The following is a 23,094-nucleotide window of genomic DNA, read 5'->3' on the forward strand; positions in this document are numbered from 1 at the left end:
CTGAATCACTTCTTACTGATACTTTGATAATGCTGGTCCTCATTTCAAACGAATGAATGTTAAGCAGCTTTTTGAAGGTACACACATGCAGGGATTCCTTAGAGCACCTCCGCCCCAGTGGCTGAAGTGTGGCATGATGGCTGCCAAGACAGGTAAGGGTTGCAGAGGTCACCTACACCGGCTGGGCCAGAAACCCTTCCAGTGGAGGAGACACAGAATCATCTCCTATCACAGCGCTTGGGACTCCAAAGGCTCTAGAATAAAGCCTGTTGGTTGAAAATCAATCAACTCCTAAGACAATGGGTTTAGTCCTCAAAGCCACCATTTTCTGCTTTCCTATATTAGGATCCACTTTGAAAAGCATAGTGTGATTCCAGGGAACACAGTTACATACATAATTACATTTAATTTCTCCCCTGAAATGTATTTTTTTTTTTTTTTTTTTTTTTGAGATGGAGTCTTGCTTTGTTGCACAGCCTGGAATGCAGTGGTGCAATCTCAGCTCACTGCAACCTCCACCTCCCGGGTTCAAGAAATTCTCCTGCCTCAGCCTCCCGAGTAGCTGGGATTAAAGGCATCTGCCACCACACCCAGTCAATTTTTGTATTTTTAGTAGAGATGGGGTTTCACCATGTTGGCCAGGCTGGTCTCGAACTCCTGACCTCAAGTGATCCACCTGCCTCAGCTTCCCCAAGTGCTGGGATTACAGGCATGAGCCACTGCTGCACCTAGCCCCTTGAAATGTTTTTAATTTTATATTGTGGCCGAACAAGGTAACTTATGTTTCAGGAGAGTAAGGTGATTAAATGCTTAAGCCCCAGCATCTGGCAGATCAGAGTCTGAATTCTGGCTACCACTCATGGCTCTGATACTGGGCAGGTCATCCATCCTCTCTGATAATTTCTGAGAAATGGGGAAACAGCTACCACCCACCTCCTGGGTTGCCATGAGGATTAATTGGTGATAATGCACATCAGTGGTGGGTTTAGTGCCTGGGCACGGGCAAAGCATTCAAGTCTTTTAATGATCTGAACAGTTAGAAAAGTTATTTCAGCCCTCTGGGAGAATGCTCACAAGGACAACAAACACCCATGAGGATGTTTTCTTCATCTCGTTTCCTTCCTTATTAAAATTTTATTCCCGGGTAAAATTGAAAAGCAAAAAGGCTCTATAAAATCATACCAAGATTCTACATTAATTCATAAGCTCCAACACTCTTAATGGTCTATCGGTAAGAACAGCTCATTACTAGCTAAGGCTAGGGGGTATATACAACTGCTATGTGCAGCTTCTGGCATGTCCACTATCTCCCGACCAAGACAGCATTTCCAAATGTAAGACTTGAGGGTGATGCTATTATAGTGATTGATTTACAAAAGAGAATCAGGGCATATGCATGCCTCTACTGTTAATTTATAGCATAGCTCACACACGACTTTGGCACACTGCTGATTAGGACCCCCGGTGAAATACCCCAGCAAGCCCTAGCCAGCCTTAATGAGTTCCAACACTTGTTGGCCTCTTTCCTCCAACGAAACTCAGCGACAGAAATTCATGGTAATGAAGGGCAGAACATAATTCTTTAAAAATTACACAGTTTTGCCAAATCCATCTGAGACTGAGTTATTTAGTAATTTCACATATGTAGAACAACACAGAGAACCTGAGAATAAGGTGTTTGGTTTTTATCCTTTAAGTGACTAAGCGGCCAATATGCTGCATGAGACTAAAGCACTAAGAGCTCATGAACTTCTTCACCAGACACCTGTCATTAAGCACCTATTTACTCTCATTTAAAATGCAGATTTAACAAGCCCTGAACAAGTCATTCCTCAGTTCAAAAATCTTTAGTCATTCCTTTTTGCTTATAGAACACATTCTAGAGTCTTTACTTTGGCACTTAAGGCACTCCAAGGGTTGGCCTTAATTGTTTTACTATTTTTTCCCCTCTTCTACTTCCTATTCTCTTTCATCAATCCAAACGGAACTACTTTCTGTTCCCAGCACATCACCCGCATTTCTGCTCAGCGTCTTTATTTATGCTCCTGTCTGAACTCCTCACATACAGGAAGCTCCAGCAGTCCGTCTCCATTTCAAATAGTACTTCTTTCATGCAGCCTTCTTAGCTCTCTGAAGGGAAAGGAAAGCCCCTCTTGCAAGAACTGTCTGCATGCATTTTGTTTGCACCATTCTTATGGTGCCTCACTGTCTCCCTTCTATTTTATAAAAATATAATGCTACAGGACAGTAATCATATTTTGAGCACAATATTTTAATAAGCACCACAAAGGCAGGATTTATCATCAGTTTACATGTTTCCTCTCCAAGTGCCTCATACAGAGACCCCATAAAATATATAGCAGGAGTTCAATAAACATGTTGAATAAATGGAAGCATGTATAGACATCCATTTTGTATCAGAGAAAAAGGAAGCAAAAAACAGGTTTATATAGAGAGTGGGTCTGAACACATGCAGCATTACTTCTCAAGGTCCACTGTCCTCAAATAGCTTTGCACTTACGCTTACTGGTTTATCCAGCTTTATCTCTTTTCTCACACCAATGTACGTTGTTTCCCTCACTGATCCAAGTTATTTTAGACTAACCTCATTCCACATTGGAATGGTTTTTAAAAACCCCAAATATATGATTAGTTTTTTTTCTTGCCCCAAGATATGTTTGTGCTTCTAAAAATCGAAACTGGTTAAGAAATCCATAACTATTCAGTCTCAATTTAAACTATATTATCAATGCACATTTGTGTTTCTTTAATGTGGTGAAGTGGAAAGTTATCATGGCATTGTAGGGGCATAATTATGTCATTAAAATGATAATAGCCTAGGCTTAATGAACTGTTTTATATACATATTTATAATAGATTCAAGTAATACCAATGAAACATCTTGAGATAACCATCAGCTAAAATATTCTAACCATTTTTGTTCTCTCTTTTCCCATAGGCAAAGCCCTCCTGTTCCCAGCCCCAGGTCGGTTTAACCCATGTTAAATCTATAGGTTGAAGACTTGGGTCACTCGAAGCCCAGAGCCTTGCACAGCAGCAATCTGCTCCAACAGAGGGTGATGTCATCTTCAGAGGCCACAAAAATAATGCATTTCTCACCATCAAAAAGCTGCTGAAGTCATGCTCTCAAAGGCAATAAATAAATAAATAACCAATTAACTACACCAGTGTAAGGTGAAACAAGTTCTTATCTGATAAAACTGACTTATACACAGAGGTTATCTCTTCCCCCTTTGAAACAGCCTCACTGTACTTAAATGAAATGCATTACAATTTGGAAAAATGAGGGAGTCTTTTATTCATTTCTACATTTAAGTCCATCCATTCCTTGATGGTGTTCCCACACTCATTCCCAGGCCACTGGCCCTTAGCTCTGTGGGAGAGAAAAACCAAAGTCACTTTTAATTCCTATTAAGAGATGTAGCTAAGAGCACAAGCAGATTTTCTGTAACAGCACATTACCTGTTAAGAACAGTCATAGTGACCATTTACAGACGGCTTACTATGTGTGCCAGGCACTGTACAAGGGGACATTATACTCGTAGTACTTCACTGACTAGCAAAGCAGTTCCTATGTGCAAGGCACTAATCTCCATTCATTTTCATTAGCATCACAGAAGCACAAAACATAACACAGAGCATGGAATTGGAGGTACACTGCCCAAAGTGACTCATTTATTAGAACGTGGAGAATCAGAACGCAATGCTGATGGGGAGAAAGCAAGGAACACAACCCCTTTCCAAGCACCCTTTCTGAGTGATCGAGCAGCCTTTGCTCTGTCCTTGCCATCTTGGACTTCCAAGCCCCAGGCAAACCTGATTCCACTGCCTCCTGTCTGGGGTAAGGCACACTTCCCCTCTCTATTCTTGCTGTACTAACTCCTACCGTCAAGGGAAATGCAGAGACCAACTTACAACCTGACAGGATGAGAAGAAGAAAATAAAAAGCAAAACAGCAAATGTGATTTTGAAGCCTTAGGATCCACCTACCTCTCCTTCGTGACACTCAAATCGGTACATCCAAAAGTTCTCCATCTTTCCGGGTGCTGTTTGGGCAGCTGGGCCACCTCTAGTGCCTTCACTTGAGAGCTGAGGCTAAGTCCTGACCTCAGTACCAGTGTGAATTGTTTCCAGTGTTGTTAGATACCCGAGTCAATCATGCAACTGGTAACAGGAGATGTGACCACCTCCCAGGGTGTCTGACCCTCGCATTAACCCCTCGCTGCCTGAATGGTCCAGGCAGTCATGCGTCACTGCTGGGCATCAGCAGCTGATGTTTCTGAGGAGGGGCTGGCCTATCCCTCCTGGCAGCAGCACCTACTATTTCTGGAGAAAACACAGTCGGCTCTGAATTGCTACCAGAAACTTTCACACACCCCAAACTCTGCTACGTTTATAGAACCTGTGAAAAAGCATCCAGCTCATGTGGAAGGAACGGGTGGGAGTCAAGGGAAAAGAGGCTCTCTCAGGACCTGCATCAGGATGCACCTGGGCATGTGGTGCGAGCCTGGAGGACACTGAGGCCAGCTAGGGGCCGCGCCTCTAGGCACAGGAAGTCTCTTCACCTTTACCGAGGGCCTAAGACAGCCTCACGCTGCAGTCTGAATAAGGGGTATGCCGAGCCAGCGACACCAACACAGAAAAGGGCTGCCTCCAAGGCCAGTACGGTTTGAACCAAAGCAACAGATAATCCTACATTGGGCTCAAGTGCCAGACTATATATGCTGGTTAAGACCAGACCAGACCAGAGGAAGGTCAATTCAAACCAGGCAGAACTGAGCTGGATGGAGGAGCTCTTGGAAACAGAGGCAGCAGTGTGGTTCTGAAGGCAGGAGGCAGACAGGGAGACCTCTGCAGAGACACCTTCAGAGCTAATCAGCCTCTCAATGATCTGTGGCGATGAGGAAGGATGTGGATGCATGAAAAGTGCTCATCTGAGTAGAAGACTTTAGCCTTCTCTCTCATCAAACCCTTTATCAGACATGCTGACAGGTCTCTCTGTGAGCCTACCTGATTGGCTAATGTGCTAAGATAGGACCAAAAGGTAGAAAAAAGAGACACAAAGGGTCTGTGAACAATCCACAGCTGGCAAATCCTCCCATGCTAGTTGACAGTTTGCTGTGCTGTAGACAAGCTCCGTAGGCCAAAGTGGGAAACGGGGCCAGAGAGAGGGTGTCCTCAGGCACTGCCCTCTCTCTCCTCATTGTTCTGACATTTCTGACCACTCTTGTCGGCAGTCGCATTGCACCTACTCTAATCTGAATCAGTGGGATGCAAGTCCCATAGCTGTTAGCCACTATTCTAGAAAGTCCTTTCTAAATGGTGAGCACCGCAGGAGGTATCTCTTCCTACTTTACAGCACTGGGCATCTCTCAAAACACTTTCTTCCTTCTATTAATTATTTAAAGAGAGAAAATCTTGGGGTGTTGATTCCTAAGAGTCCAGACTGAATACTCCCCATCATTTAACTCTCCCTAGCCCATGGTGCAGCCTTTCCCCCATTATCACTCTTGAAAATTGCACTGGTTTCCATTTATGAACTGCTCAGAACGGGGTGGGTGAAGCTGTTTAGAATGTTCATTGCTGCTGTGAAAAGCTTGCAACTGTTTCAGTTATTACTCAGAAATGACCAGCACACCTAAGATTTAAAGTCACTAATCAGACTCAAAGAAAAATGCCAGGCCTTCTGGAAAGTTATAGAAAGCAGCTACCCGGTGTCCTATTGGTACAAAAGAACTTAGAATTCTTTCTCTGGCTTTTTTGTTTTCATTGTTTCTTCCCTTTCATGTTCATTCTGCACCTGAAACCTACTTAATTATTCACCATCACCTTCTCCATGCCTCATCAATAATGGATAACACCTGCGATGGAAAACTCCCCCAGCAGAGCAAAGGCGGTTGAGATGGAAGCCTGAAGAGGAAGATCCACATGCCACACCCAAGGGAGAAACCAAGCACTGAGACACCAGTCTGTCTCAAGGCCTGGTCTCTCCTGCACGGCTCCCCCATACCAGCAAGACCCCTTAACTCTGTGCTTACCGAACTTTTTGCATCATGGCACACAGGGAAATGTTAACATTTGTACAATACACTGGATCACACAGAGAGGACCTGGAGGCCATGATGAGGCTGCACAAGGGCTGAAGACAACGTGCCTGGTGGCCCAGATCACTCCCCATCCCCAAAGTCCGGGAGGATCATCAGCACTGGTTGAAAAACTCTGCCTTAACTTATGAAAGGGTCTTTACAGCAAATTCTTTTGACAATGGCAGTCCCTTGGGAATAAAGTTAAACTCCTTCTCCTTCTGAGCAGTCCACCATGGACCTACTCTTTCTTTAGGACAACACCTCCTCTTCTCCATTTCCACAGCCTGCCCTAGTCCCAGCTTTCTCTGGTGTGGCCCCCTGCCCCATCTCCGTGCTGGCTCTCACACACCTTCCCTTTTATGCCACTTTGGTTTCATCATCCATCGATCACTTCGGGATCTGCAAATCTGCCTCCTCGCAGCCAGACAACAAAACAAACGCGGCCCAGGAGTTGGTAATGGTTGACAAGATCACTAAGAGAGGACAAGGCCAGCAGCTGCTCTGCCCTAAATTTGAAGTCCAGGAGTTGACATGGGACGATGCCAGATACCAAATGTGGCAGGCAGCCTTCTCAAATGGCTCCCAATCATCTCTACCTCCTGGTATTCAGCCTCTTGGGTAAATCTCCTCCCTGGGGAGGGAGCACGGCTGAGTGACTTACTCTAAGCAATAAAATACAGCAAAGATGACAGGGTATCACCTGTGACTGGGTTACAAAAAACCATGACTTCCATCTTGCTATCAGACTCCATGACCTTCTTATCCTGCGTACTTTATGAAGCAAGATGCCAAGTGTCAGAGAGTCCGTGTAGCAGAGAACTGGGGACACCTCTGGCCAACAGTCCATTGCGAACTGAGGCCCTCAGCCCCACTGCCCATGAGAAGCTGAATCCTGCCCACAAGCATGTGAGCTTGGGATGACTGCAGGCCACCTGACCCCCTGATGGCAGCCTCCAAGAGACCCTAACGGAGAGAAACTGTGAGATAATCAAGGAGGGTTGTTTTATGCCACTAACTTTTGGGGAAATTTGTTACACAGCAACAGATAATTAAGACACCAAATAAAGATTCAGATGAAAGGCTCAAGAGCAGAGGAGGCTCGAAGGTCTGGCTTGGGGCTTGACAAAGGACTAGCTTAGATTCGTACACTCTGCACCAGCAGAGCCTGTGTCTGCATCAGTCGGAGCCTCTATCTGTCATTGCTGTATCCCTGGGGTCTTGCACAGTGCGTGATCTATAGAGGGATCTAAAAATGTTTATTGAATGTGTGGATGATAAATTGTATGATGCACTTTGAACTTTTGACTAAGGACAGTAGTCACAAACTCTCTCTAGTTCACTGGCAAAACAAGGAACAGCATAGCTTTGAGGCTGTATTTCTTATTCCTATATATAGCTGGTGTTCAACAAAACACAAAGGTATTAGCAGAGAAACAGCTATGACAACTCAGCTCAATCACTTTGCATAGCAGATGGTTGAGAACACATTTATATCTCTGATACTATTTGCTTGTGTAAGAAGTTTCCCATCCTTTTCTGAGGTCTCCCTGGAAAATACACTGGGTTCCATTACTGCTGTCCTGGCAGCAGGTCCTTTGGTTCTAAGGTTACGCTTCTGAATAAGCTTCTGGGATGTTGACTTAGAGGGTCTGCCAGCCCCATTTTTCTAAACAGTCTGGATCATATAAGAAAACAAAGTTGGTTTTAGAGCCGACACTGGAATGTATACTCTTCTGCAGCGGGTAAGGGGAAAATCAGAGATAAGGATGCTTGGAGTTTTTTTCCTCTTAACACCACACACAGACTGGGGCTAACTATCCTAGAACCACCCTTCTTCCCTTCCCTAAGAGTACATCATATTCCAGCCAAGAATCGATCCACTTGGGGAAACAGGGCTCCAACTGAACACATATTAATTCCAAATTCTGTCTACTTGATTTCAGATCCCATTTCAACTTCATCCTTTGCTAACCAGATCCTGGAAAAATTTTGTCTGGCCAGAACTCTGCAAGGTGTAATCAGCAAGAGGAAATCTCTCAGTTCAGAATACCTTAACAAGAATCCTTCACAAAAAATTGAATCTTTTGGCAGCAAGACAGTTCTTTTCACTCGCCCTTGTAAGCTTGACAACACAACAGCAAGGTCGACAGGATAAGATGCTGCTAACAAGTCTTAATGAATTAGCATGTGCACTTGACCTTGATCAGAAGTCTCCTAGCAACGGTCAAAAAAAAAAAAAAAAAAAAATTCCATGTCAGTGGCATGCTGAATTCAGGGCAGGGAAGGGGTAACATCAAGGAAATCAAGGTCCCAGGTGAAGCCATGGTACTCCTCCTACACCCTCACTGTAACATTTTTCTTGAAATTAAAAAAATGTGGATATAAAAGTACACATGATCAGGGCAAGAGTTCACACCAAGCCCTCACTTCCCAGGATTTTGACAATACCTCTGTCTCAGCAGGAGAGCGGCTGGTTTCTGATTAAGAAGCATTAGTGCTGAAATGGTTTCCTGCTTCAAAATACTTTCTCCAGTGGTCTCTGGAATCAGGAGTAGAAGGCCAATAAAAGGTAAATGTTATCTGGAGGTGCGGTGCATGGTGCCATTATCACTAATTAGCAGTTTAGTTTGACTTAATCAGACCAACCCTGGAAGAAAAGGCTGGCGGTATAATGCTGCTTAAGGTGGAAGCTGAGAAGTAGGGTCACCTGAGTGGCTGACCAGGCTGGGCAGCCCAGTGGGGGATCTGAGTGCTGAGGACAGCAGAAAGGAAACACCAGCCCAGAGAGGGTGAGGAAGGGCTGCTAAAGGCCAGCCCCCCGATTCAGTTCGCCAGTGACCAACCCCAAATGTTAAGTGAGCTTTGACTTCCAAATGTAAGTGACACATCAAACTTGTGATTCTTATTTCACATTTCCATATAGGATTCAATATCTGCAAAACCATTTTCTCTCATAGCTACCCTGGGACAGAAATCTGATTAACTCATTCTACCGATGAGGAAACTGAAGCCTGGGAGGAAAGCAGGTGACCAACTCAAGGTGACTGCAGCAGATCAACTGTGAGCCAAAGATTTACATATGGTGGACACTCTAAGCAGCACATCTGTGTGACTTGCTCTGAGGGAGATACAGAGGATGAGACGCCGACAGTGAATTACAGAGGCAACAGGTTAACGCGTGCAAGGAAAGTGGAAAATGAGATCCTAAAGAATTGAGTGTTACACTCTGGTCCACAGCCTAAGCCAGTGCTTACCAATTTTGACTGAATCTCATTAATACCCGTGCCAAGAGCCAACCTCCAAAGGCTCTAATCAAGAAGTCTGGGGCCTTGAAATCTGTTTAGAGAGCGAGGCCCTGACTTTATTTAATCGGAATGTGACCTGGATAGAGGCGAGATCCACAAGGTTACAAGCACGGAGTAGAGGCCAGTCCAGATAAGCATAAAGATATTTAGCATTTTTCATTTTAAAGATGATCACATTTATAGTCAAATCGCACTTCATAATTCTCCTGGGTCAAAAAAGTCGTCTATTTTCAGCTACTCCTTCTGGGTAAACTGGGGCCAAAATGTTCAGACTGGCTCCAAATCTCCTTCAATCCATTACCAGACTTATTTACTTACTTTTTGGTATCCCACGGGTAGGGTCTGACCAAGGGGTCAGCTAGGCCTGTCAAGTTGAATGTCTGTTGTCTCAATATGAGAAACAACAGGAGAAAAACTGCAAGTGGAACTCCTCAGGGGAGTGAAGAGGCCTGTGTCTAAACAGAAATCCTCCTCTCTTATGGCTGCTGACAAGAAAGCAGTCAGCGAAGACTGTGTTTCAAAACAAGTGGATTGAGAAACTACATTTTTGAACTCAGAACATGCTGCCAGTTACACGTGTAATTGGAGTATTTTTCATTTTAAAGATGATTATATTTATACTCAAATCACGTTTCACAACTTCCAGGACAACATGCGCTCCAGGATACAACTGGGTTACATATGAAATTCAATTATCTATGATATATCTGTTCCTCTCCCAGCACCTTCCCTTCCTCTCCAATACAGCCCCAGTACACTTATCATCGAAAAAATGAGAGTGGCTGGGCATGGTGGCTCATGCCTGTAATATGACACTTTGAGAGGCCAATGCTTAAGGCCAGGAGTTTGAGACCAGCCTGGGCAACATAACAAGACTCTGTCTCTACAAAACACACATGCGCGCGCACACACACACACACACACACACACACACACACACACTAATTAGCTGGGCATGATGGTATGCACCTGTAGCCCTAGCTACTACGTAGGTTGAGGCAGGAGGATTGCTTGAGCCCAGAAGTGTAAGGCTGCAGTGAGCTAGGATTGTATCCTTGCACTTCAGCCTGGGTCACAGAGTGAGACTGTCTCTAAAGAGTGCATAGTCAGAGCAGAGGACACAATTTTTCTAAAGACTACTGGGCAGTTTATTGAGCATACACTTATTCAGCAAGCATGTCAGATGCCCGAACTGTGGCCTATGAGCTGCAACTCTGACTGGAAACTGACAACAAAATTCTCTCTCACTAAATCGTCCATTTCTTTCCATCTTGTTTGTCCCATCACTTCTGGGCAGAGTTTCACACATATAACGTCTGGTGAGACAATCCATCAAAAAAGTTGAGAAAGATTCCTCTCGGGAGAGGGGTCAGGCAAAGAGAAAAACATTAGAGCCCAGAGGGTTAAAAAAGATCAATCTTCTCCATCACTTTCTTTTATTCTACAGAGCACAAAGTAACTGGAGAACTTGCCTTCTGGTGTGCAGATCACCGGACAAGTTTTGCTCTGGTGATTTCTAGGTGGTGATGGTCTGATGTCAGTGGGGGAGACACCTGCCAGGCAACACGTCTTGCCTAGAGATGAACTGACAGGTGAAACTCTAAAGACAAGTTAAAATAATTGGAGGCAATACTTCCAATCCAGGTGGTGAGATCAAAAGCAAACATTCTTCCATCTCCTTTTGTTTTTTTTCTTGATTGAAATGAATCATTTACTCTTCAAATGGGATTTCAAGGTGAAGCATTTTCATTTTAAAGGTGTACCAGTAAGATCATTAAATCTTTAAAAAAATTACTCCAGTTGCATTAGGTTCTCACAGTTCACAGAAAAACGCCTCATTTTGTTGTTGTTATTGACAACTAAGGTCTCTTAGAGCATTATTCCCCACTGACAGAAATGACACTTTACTGCAGATCCTAAGTTGCAGAATGGGCCATTACATGCGCCCTGGTAAAAGAAGTCGTCTCAAAAACATTTCATTTTTGAAGTAAAGACCATTAACCTACATAAGTATACAAATCCGAGGAAAAATGAACGCATCACATTTCACCTCAGCAAGCATCACTCCCACTGCAGTTAGTATTCTTGCTGCTATCCTTCCCATAACTGTTCTGTGCTTTCCAAACTAAGCACACTATCAAGTCCACAGCTCCTGAACTCTTCAGGTTTTCCACTGTCACGGTGTAAATTCATTTATCAATTAGCGTTCTTCACCTTAAGTAGTACAGTTCCCGCCTTGACCTACTTTTTATTTCTTTACTCTTATGTGTGTCATGTAAGTCAAATGCAAGTGTGTGTGCTTAACACAAACACTGCAGGAAATTAAAAACTTAGTGCACTCATCTTACCACATAACATAGTTAATAAAGCAGTTGTTTCTTAGAAATTGTGCACAAAATGTACAGAAGTGTTTGCCTTTGTGTCTCCAGGAAAGCAGTAATAATGAGATGGTTCCTTTGTGAGTCATCTCTAAAGGGTTTTTACTCTTGCATATTTTTCAATTAAGGTGAAGAAATACATGAATATAATTTTAAAAGTCAAATGATATCATGCAGTTTATGGCAAAAATTGAAGTCTTCCCTCTCCCTCCCATGCTGTGGTCCTGCTCTTCTAACATTTTTCCCTGGTATTTATTTCCATATTCATAAATAGCATGTTTATACTGCCTTACCTTGGTTTTTCAATTTTAGATATTATTTCCTGGCTCTACTATAAACAATTAAGGTTTACCTCTTTCATGTTACATGCACCCTCATCCTCTCAATATTACAATTTCTGGTTAATCAATATTCAGGGCTTGTGTTCTGAAGACTATACTCTTCCCTGCTGAACTACAACGCATATTATCATTGCATTTCTTGCCAATATAACAATTGCTTTTACTGAAGTAAATAATGGAATTGTTTTTCCATTTGCTTAGTCTTCTATGGACTGATCAATAATTTATGCCAAACTCTCCTAAAACTTTCTAAAACTCCTGGTGGCACAAATTTATCAGGAAATCTCTCAGTTTCACTCTTTCTAGAGACTAACTGGGGCCCTGCGAGCAGCAGGCCACACGGGATTGGTGGCTGGACTTCTGCACCATTGTGATCCTGGGATCTCCTTTCCCATCACCTGGAGATTCTCTCTGCTGCATTCCCAGGTTGGGTTCCCTGTTTCTGGATCTTGCATCTTTTTTCTTGGTTTATGCTCCCATGCAAGAAGAGCAATCCTCCAGTGGTTTCCTGAGAAAGGGTGCATGTGAGGTAAATTTTCTGGGACCATGCATGTCTGAAAACATCTTTTGCACCTTCACACTGAATTGAAGATAGACTGGCTGTAGGTCCCCCAGTTACCAGTGTTGCTTGTGAAAAGTCCAACATCATTGTGTTTCCTGATCATTGTTGTTTTTATTTCTCTAAAGCCTGTACAATCTTCTCTTTCTCCCTCCTGTTCTGAAACTTCTGTGGGTCTTTTCTATTTCATTATTCTAGATGGGTACCCAGTAGACTCTTTTAATCTGGAAGTTCCTGTGTTCTTTGGCTCCAGGGCATGGTCTTTCATTATTTCCCCTTCTGTTTTATCTTTGTTCCTACTACTTTTGCCATACTTGTTTTTCTGTTTTGAAGATTTCCTCAATTTTGCTGCCTTGATTTCTGCAAGTGACTTTCCATTTGCTTCATGTCTTTGTCTTTCATGTTAGAGATGTTCTTTAAATGTCTGGTGATCCTTGGCTGTTCACTCATACTTAAGAGTAAATCCCCAAAAAGCCTACTGGAAGATCATGTGCTTATGATGCAGGAGCCATCACTATGGGGTGATCAGGTGGAAAGCCAAGTGGTGTACTGGGAAACCCCCAAACATTAGTATCTGTAGTATTTTCTCTTGGGCCTGTTACCTCTGAGAGGAATGCACTCATCTGCTGGGGACTAGGGGTCCTGAGTGGGTTGGATTCTAAGCCTGACAACTAAGAGTTGTAAGGCATTCTTTGGGTCTCGCTGCTTAGTGGGCCCTGTGTTTCCCACTTGTTTCCATTTCCAACTGTTGCCATGTCCCCAGTTTCAGTGCTCCTCTGGTTCACCCTTTCCTTACAGAAGCCTCCCATCTTCTGCGGGGAGGAGGAGTCGCCTGGCTTCATGGGTTGGAGAAGTCGCCTGGCTTCATGGGTTGGAGAAGGCACCAGGAAGTTTAATGTCTCCTGTGACGGGCTTCCAAATAATCCTCTTCTTTTTTTCAGCCCTACTCCTCATATTTCTGCCACCTGAGGTATCTGTGTCTCAAATTCTTAAGTCTTTTTTGGGGGGTGTCTACCGCACACATCCTCACAAACACTTGGCAGAAGAGAGAAAACAGAAACCTCATCAGTGTGTTAGTCAGGATGGACCAGGCTGTGCGGTGATAACAAACCACCCCAAAAATCTCTGTGGCTTAAAACGATAAAGGTTGATTCCTCTCTCAGAATACATGTCCCAGGGAGCCCTACCCATTGTGGTTTCATGGGACCTGTGCTGACAGCGGCACAGCCATCTTGTGAGGCTGCCCCCTTAACATAAGGCTTTGGGGTCTGTTTCCACTGGGGAAGAAAGCATGGCCTTAGTTGTTCCCACTTGGAAGCAAACACTTCAGGGCTCACGTTTCCCTGGCCATGCTTAACTTCTAGAGGGTGAGGAAGTGCAGTCTTCTCCGTGTTTGAAAAAATAAAAGAACTGGAAATCCTGGGGCACACTAACCCTTCCATCACAGCCAGTTACCACTTGGGTGTTGCCAAATTTTGTTGTGCTCATCTGTTACTGTTTCCTCTGTCAGTGTTTGTGCTTTTTATTATTTTACTGAAATTCTAGGAGGGAGCAGAGATAAACATCATTTCAAGCTATATACCACACCACTTAAAGTAGCCAAAACCATCCAGTTTACACCGTGTGCTTGCTAGCATCAATCTCCCTGAGTCTACTGTGACTCTGTTCTCGAATGATTCTGTTGCCTATAGACAGATCAGTAGGCTATGGGTTTTCAGAACTGGTCTTCAGGCTGGGCTTGGTGGCTCATGCCTGTAATCCCAGTATTTTGGGAGGCTGAAGCAGGTGGATCACCTGAGGTCAGGAGTTCAAGACCAGCCTGGCCAATAAGGCAAAACCCCTTATCTTCTAAAAAATACAAAAATTAGATGGCGATGGTGGCATGCACCTGTAGTCCCAGCTACTCGGGAGGCTGAGACAGGAGAATTGCTTGAGCCTGGGAGGCAGAGGTTGCAGTGAGCCAAGATTGCGCCACTGCACTCCAGCCTGGGCAACAGAGCAAAACTCCATCTCAAAAACAAAACAAAACAAAACAAAACAAAGAAAAGGAAAAGGACAGGTCTTCATCATCAATATTTTTCAAGAAGGGGATTGGGAGATACTTCTCAAGCATATATTTAGAAAATGGAAACTCCTTACTAGAAGAAAAGCACGTAAGTATTTTTTCAAATGTTTAGAACACAGTTATTTTCTCTCAGTGCTGAGCATGTAATAGATGTGTTCAGTAAACTCTTATGGATAAGCAATCCCGTTTTCTCTCTCTATACAACTCACCAGCAAACAAATGCCAGTTTGCTCCAAGAAAAATGTGCTTAAGTTCTGGGGGAATTAAAAGTAGTGTTAAAAGCAGATTTAGCAATTAGCAATGGTGGCTGACAAATGGCAATACAGGTTTTTTTGTCTCCTTTTATTTGCTTCATTATAGTTTCTGATCTTGCCACTTTGAGAATGCAAATACTCAAAATACTGCTTTTGTAAGAATACCATTTCTCCAGGTCTGCTGACCATAATCACAGTGAGATAGCTCTTTTTGTTAAAACTTTACCTGTGCTAATAAAAGATTTAGTTAAATCTTATATCCACAGCACTTACATGGAGAAAGTGCCCAGATAATACATTTTTTCCTTTAAAACATTAGTTCTCAATCTTTCACATGCTCATGAATCTCAGAGAAAGTTTACAAAACAAAATAAAATAAAATGAAACAAAAAACCAAATCACTGAGCCCCACATCAGGTATTCTGGTTTGGAAAGGAAGGGCAGTAACTTGCATTTCTAATAAGTACCACCCAGACAGACTTCAGACCACATGGCTTTAAAACACCTTTCCATTTTCTATGACAGCGTACATGGAAAATGAGTGTTCAGTAAAAATTTTTTGATGCTGAGATGGAAATCAACAGAATATAATATCATTATATTCTCATAAGACCATTAAAGAGGCAGCAAAGGAAGGTCTTTCCTATAAATATGGCATGACAGATGAAATACAACCCACAAATAGCTTAAAAATGACTGCTGGAATACTCTAAAGCACAGGTTTTCAGTTTTGCTTCATATTAACTATTCATAACCCAGTGATCCATACTGATTTCTTAGCATTAAGCTGTATTTCTGACACAGTGGGTTCCTAAAGCATCATACAATGTTCTATAATTAACTTTACCTTTTGAATGAAACAGTATGCAAGAGACTTAAGTTGTTCTCCTAGGTCAAATGAATAAAAGTCAGCCTCTAGCCCTACCATAGGCTGTGCTGTGGGCTCATTGTGAGGCTGCAGGGGCAATTGGTTAAGCAGGTCATTTCAAGGAGCTGGCGCACTGGAGAAAGCTGAAGGCAGAGGCCAGCATCTGGACCAACTGTGCCTGCAGCTTTTTCCTCTGGTGGCTTTCCAGGTTTCTAAAAGGATATAGAAGTCAGCCTTTTGCCAACTCCCTACTTTTGAAAAGCTGCTCTATTTCCACCTCATTTGCAAAATGCTTGCTGCAATCCCTCCTAGCTGGGAGGAATCTGGAGACAGCTGGAGGTCAAGGAGAATTCTACGTGTGAGTGCACCTGTTTTTCACTGAATTAGAAGCCTAGAAAAGAGACAGGCAGGACATGTCTGAACTCACTGACCCAATGCTGCCCCTTGCTGGAGAGAAATGAAGTTCCCTTCCCTACTAGTTTCCAACCTTTTCTAATCCGCTAACAGCAAATGCCGACTATTCCTTAAAGAGGAGGTGAATGCTACCACTCTGACCTGCATAGCTCTTTATGTGTAAGTAAAATGAACAAATACCTTACAATAATGGTTTCTCACTCCAAAGATATGTATTGAGAAATGGCCTGGTGCAATCATAAAATGTAGAATTAAATGAAATTGAATATAAGCTCTCAACCCTTATCTTACGCTAAGATCCATTTTAAAATGGAAGGCTTAAAAATTATTCAAGAGTATGGAAAGGGAGAGTAGAAGCAGAGAGAATCTTTATAGAAAAGGAATCAGAGCAAAAGTTAGTCTTTCTGATATATTCTTAACAGATAGTGACACCTAAACTTGCCATGTTATAACATTTCCTAGGTATTTCAAAAATGGAAAATGTCAACAGTGGCATCAATTACTTTGTGTAGCTCTTCACAATGAAACACAATTTGGTTTAAAACAGAATACATATCTTTTGTGAAGTGGGAAGGATGACCTGATACAACCAGATGTGAAAATTATGCACCTACTGAAGCCCACAATGAGGCATAGGGTGGGTGAAAACACTGCAGAGGCCGGGTGCGGTGTTTCATACCTGTGATCCCAGCACTTTGGGAGGCCAAGGCAGGCAGATCACCTGAGGTCAGGAGTTCAAGACCAGCCTAGCCAACATGGTGAAACCCCATCCCTACTAAAAATACAAAATTAGTTGAGCATGGTGGATGTGCCTGTCATGCCACCTACTCAGGAGACTGAGGCAGGAGAATCACTTGAACCTGGGAGACGGAGGTTGCTGTGAGCCAAGATCGCACCATTCCACTCAAGCCTGGGCAAAAAGAGTGAAATTCTGTCTCAAAAAACCAAACTGAAACAAAAAAATCGCAGAAACTGGCCAGATGCTGTGGCTCACATCTGTAATCCCAGCACTTGGGGAGGCTGAGGTGAGTGGATCACTTGAGGACAGCAGTTCGAGACCAGCCTGGCCAACATTATGAAACCCCGTCTCTACTAAAAAATACAAAAATTAGCCGGACGCGGTGACACTTGCTTGTAATCCAAGCTACTCGGGAGACTGAGGTAGAATTGCTTGAACCCATGAGGCAGAGGTTGCAGTGAGCAGAGATCGCATCACTGAGCTCCAGCCTGGGTGACAGAGCAAGACTCCATCTCAAAACAAAACAAAACAAACAAACAAACAAACAAAACTGCAGAAACCCCTGGCAGAAAAAGGCTCAGAAGGATTTCCTCCAAAGAGGGCACACTACCCATCCCAAATCTTCAAGGGATTGATTTACGGCAGTTCTCAAATTGTGGTCCTGGGACCAGCAGCATCACATGGGAACTTGCTAGTGACAACGTTGAACTTTACCTGAGAATCAGAGAAACAAAATGAAGAAATACTCCCATCCTTTTGTGTTCTGGGAAACTCCTTCTCCTCTGACTTAGAGCAGGGATAGGGATGCTCCTCTTGTTTACCTATGACAAGGCCAGACGCAGACCCTCCACATTTCCATTCTTTCTTCACCAACCATCAGCTGAACTGCTTGCTAACCAAACTTTGGTTAAGTGTCTCTCCTTCCTCCAGGTGCGTGAACTTTGGCCAGCATACTACCACTCCTGAAAAAACGCTGGTCTCAGGTAGAAACATTCTCTGATCCACAGCACATTCAACTCCCACCCTTTTCACGCCACTTTCACACACCCCGTTCTTTCTACTTGGCTACTCCTCCCTATAAAACAACTTCCCCCTTGTTCCTAACCCTAGAGACCCTTAAAGATCTTAGGTCAGAGGTTCTCCTACCGCAACAGTCCTTCCTCCCTATAATGAAACAGTATCTTTCTCCCCTTTGCAATAATCCTTTCCAAGGAAGTCTCTCCTTCCTCAATCAGGGCTTGTTTTTCATTTGGCATTAGAAATACAAATTCTCGGGCCCCACCCCACTCTTTCTGAATCAGAAACTGGGGGTGGAGGGCGATGTACCCAAGAAAGCATTTCTCACAAGGCCTCCAGGCACAGTGTGGGAAGCACTGATTTGAAGCCATCCTGCTAATAATCTGACGAGTGCATTCGACACCTTCTCTCCCGCTGGTATTTAAGAGTTTAAGTGCAACCTGTTTCTGAGGCTTAGGGTGGAAAAGTTATTAGCCTCCCCACAGACCATTTCCCATAAAGTCACTACCCAAGGGCACACAAGGCCATGGGGCGCCATCTTCCCTCCCGCCGCATGGGGCCGAGGAAGCCCGAACCTGCACCTACTTACATCTCCGTCCATCGGCCTCTGGTCATCACAGTCCCTGGTGGGGCTAATGTCCTGGCGCATGACCCAGATGGGCTCTTTGGGCTCGTCGGGGGTGTAAGGCGAACGGATGGTCCTGGTTTTCACCTCCTCGATGGCCTCCTTGATGTCCTTGATGGCCAGCGAGATGGCATCGCGCTTCTCCTTGCTGTACCGCTGCCCCACTTCACCGCCGCCGGCGGGGCCTGTCGCCCGCTGCTGCCCCGCCGGCGCCTGCAGCCCGGGGCTGTCCGGGCGACCCCCGGCCGGGGTAGGGGGTCGCTCCAGGTCCTGCTCGGCCTCGGGCATGTCCTCGGCTGCCTTGTCGAGGCTCTGCGAGCTCATGCTCTGCTTGACCTCGGCCACGATCTGGTCGATGTCCTCCTCCTGCTCGTAGCTGTCCATGCGCGGATAGGGCGCGAACTCGGCCTCCTTCTCAGGGCTGTCAGACTCGCCGTCTGAGCGCTCGTCGTAGTGGTGCAGCCGCGCGCCCAGGGCCTCCTGGCGGTATGCGGCCGCCTCGTCGCGCTCCTGCTCGTAGAGCCGCAGGCCATCGCGCGCGTCCAGCTCGGGAGCGTCCCCTATCTCCTCGTACACGTGCTCCTGAAGACCGCCGTAGTCAGCGTAGGGCTCGGCGTAGGGCTCGTCCTCGCCGCGATGGAAGAGCCGGTGCGTGTACACATAGCCTGAGTAGGCCGCGTTCATGGCCTCCTCGTGCTCCAACGAGTGGAAGTGCAAGTGGTTGGGCAGTGCAGGGCGGTGCGTGGCCTCAGCGTGCTCGGCCTCCGCCTGCTCCGTGTACTCCTCGGCCTCCGGCCGGTACTGCACGGCGTAGGCGCTCTCGTCCTCGGGGTCTTGTGCACGCTCCGCATCGTAGCCGTCGCGGGCCGCGGAGATCACGTCGCCCTCGGCGGTGTCCGTGTGGTTGTGGAAGCCACTCTCGGTGCTGGCTGAGCGCTCCAGGCATTCCCCACGCTCCTCCTCCTCTTGGCCCAGCTGGGCGCGGAGGTCCTCCAGGGCGCCCCCGCGCTGGTGGCGGCCCGCATAGTGCTGCTGCTGTGGCGGCTGCTGCTGCTCCTCTTCAACGTCGGGGTGCTCCAGGTCAGCCTCCACTGACTCGTTCACCTCCCCACCTGCCGCCTCGTCAGTCACCTCCACCTCCGCAGACCCCTCCAAGTGGTTCATGCTGGGAGTCGGGGACGGCTAGGAGAGAAGCTGGGTCCGGCTCACTGCGCTCTCATTTTGCTCGACTGGGCTGGAAAAACAAGAAGGGAAGAGGCTGTCATGTGGTGCAAACTGTCGTTATGAGCTGAATATTTAGATAACCATGAAAACAACTGCTATTGATTCCTTTTGGTTCTGGGTCAATTAAAAAATGACTGCAAATTTAAGCTCAATCTGACAACACATACATAGCACGCATCATAATTTGTAACTACATATCTACTTGTTTAATTGCTTATTGGCTTTCTCCGTTCCCCACCCCTCACACTGAGCACCTCAGGAACGTTTTGTTCTCCACCACGCATACGATTCGGGTCCCATTTCTGATGCATCTGAATAAAGAGTACTACTAAATTGAATGGGCCAACTGACACATTTTCTATATGCTAACAGATAAATCTCTCCAAATTAAACTAGGATCCTACAACTTTAGAAATCACTCTTTAAATCAATTTCAAAGACACATAATCTTGAACATCTTTTGAAGCCATTGCTGGCAACACAAGTATGGAGCCATTGTGAGGGAGGCTATCAGCTAGCAGTGGGGTCCCGCCATGACTCTGTCATTACTGACTCTGTGACCTCAGGCAAGTGGCTTAATTTTCTGGACCTCCACGGTGTGACTGGACTCATTTCCTGCATGCAGGGTGTTAATAGCTATTACGCAGGGTAAAAAAGATTCTGTAATCAAATCAGTTTGGAAAATGCTGAGTTACAGTTGACTTTTCATTGTTAATATCCAGAAGGAGGAAGATACAGGATACAGGCTTTCCCTAACTTGTTTGACCAGGAGGCACGTTTTCCTGGAGGCCAATGTTACACAGCAGCTGGTTTCTAATAGTCAGGCCTCCCTATTGCGCACTCAGCATCCAGGATACAACCAACCACGGAGACAATATTAGGGAAAAAAATCCAATACAACAATAAAAAATAATGCAAGTAAAAATAAAGTATAACAACAATTTACATAGCATTTATATTGTAGTAGGTATTGTAAGAAATCTAGAGATGATTTACAGTATATGGGAGGATGTGCATAGATCATATGCAAATACTATACAATTTTATAATGGATTTTTATATCCACTGGGGTCCTGAAACCAACCCCCACAGATACCAAGGGAGGACTATATTCACTTTCCCCATATAACCTACATCTAAAATTCTATGATTTTATGAGTTGCCATTATAGCTCTAACTGGATAACAAGTGTAATTTTTAAAAAATATGGGTAGGTCTCTTTCTATTTTCAGAGAACTTTTGTAGCTTGAGAGAAAGATTTGGTTTCAGTCTCTCTCAATTCTTCTTATCACAAAATAGCTTTATAGTATAATTGGTGCAGTGTATAGAAATAGACACAAAGAATGTAAAGAACAACAACAAAACAGGCGGGACCACTATGATTTTGAGATCCCTGTAGTAAATAGGCTCAACAGTATGTGTAAACTTGCTATTGTGTTCTTTTGGAGAGCCTCTCTTACAAATGGACACAATGGATGGGAAGTGAACTCTTAAATATAATAGCAGACAGCCCCAGGAGGACCAGGGACATCTGATTGACTCTCTAGTAGTGAGATGCATTATATTCTACTCAACTCCCCATCACAACCACAGCAATTTCCTTCAAGCATTGATGACCATCCCAATAGCAAAGGAGACCACTTTGGAGCTACCAAGTCCACATTCAAGCAAAAGTATCATGTCTTCCCATTGTTTGATGGATCCACCCCGACTTGTGCTCGCTAGAAGAAAAGAATCATGGTTTACAAGAGATGAACAGTCTTTATTGCTTCCCTACTTGATGTGAGTCCCACTTGATACAAATTAGACCCAGCCTCTTTTGAAAAATTGTGGGCTTCTCCCATTAACTCCTGAGAACAGCAAATGTGGACTAAGTATAAGAAAGTCTTCCAAAAGCAAGTATGAATCTCCCTTCAAACCTTGATGGATGGTTAAGGCTGTAAACCAGTGGCAGGGTGGGGTGGGGCATGATTGGAGCTGTTCCACCTCAGATCATCAGCCATCAGTTAGATTTTCATAAGGAGTGCACGACCTAGATCCCTTGCATGTGCAATTCATAATAGAGTTCATGCTCCTAGGAGAATCTAATGCTGCTGCTGATCTGACAGGAGGCAGAGCTCAGGTGGTAATGCTCACTCACCTGCTGTTGTGCAGCCCGGTTCCTATAGGCCATGGACTGATACTGGTCCACGGCCCAGTGGTTGGGGACCCTTGCTCTAAACAGAAGAGGCAAGTGTTGCTGCTGCAGGCCACCGAGTTAAATGGCCTCCAGTGGATTATGAGAAACACAGAACAAATATTCAACTCAATACAACACATGGACAAGAACAGTGTACCCAAGTTTCCTTCATAAGGACTTTCTAAAAAAGACAACAGGTAAATCTTCATTAAATCTACACTGGTTTTGTAATGTACAAATCTACTTCTAATAAACACAAAGTGAGCATTCACAGAAAAAGATAGCAAACATATCACAGACTTTCTTGGGTTCTGTTACCCTGAGGTGTCTCAGTTGTATGTGGTCAGTGTAAGAAAAACAGTAACAAAAACCACAGAAAGCACCTGAATGACCAACAATTCATGATAACCGTATGTGGAACTGACCAAAATGCTGTCTTCAGGGAAAATGGCTCTTCTTTAGCTTGATGAAAATTTATTGGCATATGTATTAAAAAGAAGTTTTAGCTTATTCTGGGTTAACATTGGTGAATGGTACCCTCTTATAACCCATGTATTGATTCAAAGGAAATGGAATTTCCTTCCGTGTATATCCACTAAACTGTGGTAAAGGAAGTTCTCTGGTGGGCCAGGGGGTGGTGGAAGACCGTGTTAATGTAGTTTTGGTACAACAGAACTTTTTGTTCCTTAAGTGCCTTCTTATACCACCATCCACAGACCTCATGGGAGTATTTACATATACAGTGTTTGTATTTTACACACCATCGTGTTTTCAAGAATATGATTTGGGTTGTGGTATTGCAACATGTTAATGAATAACAGACATTGACTTTGGGAGTTTCCCTAAGACAAAAAGGCAATTGTCAATTTTTAAGGAAGGAGCTGAAGTTGATGCTTAGGTTTATCCCTACACGCAAGAGGACTGTTCTCCATACCCTGGCAACTTTGGGAGTGGTATTTATGAAAAACATCTAAGCTGCTTTTTAAAAATCCCAGGTTATTGTGGGAGTATATTGTTGG

General features: G+C 44.4%; 1 protein-coding gene across 2 annotated transcripts in view; it reads right to left on the minus strand.

Annotated features, from left to right (window-relative positions):
* Positions 1 to 23,094, minus strand: part of APBA1 (amyloid beta precursor protein binding family A member 1) — a 224,381-nt gene that overhangs the window by 51,011 nt on the left and 150,276 nt on the right. For both annotated transcript variants that reach the window (XM_023213244.3, XM_023213245.2), the window contains exon 2: positions 18,637 to 19,906. In XM_023213244.3, the coding sequence (XP_023069012.1) occupies positions 18,637 to 19,836 (1,200 nt within the window). In that variant the 5' untranslated portion in view covers positions 19,837 to 19,906. The remainder of the gene's footprint in view (positions 1 to 18,636; positions 19,907 to 23,094) is intronic.

The sequence above is a fragment of the Piliocolobus tephrosceles genome, chromosome 14, assembly GCF_002776525.5.
Source record: "Piliocolobus tephrosceles isolate RC106 chromosome 14, ASM277652v3, whole genome shotgun sequence".
NCBI lineage: Eukaryota > Metazoa > Chordata > Mammalia > Primates > Cercopithecidae > Piliocolobus > Piliocolobus tephrosceles.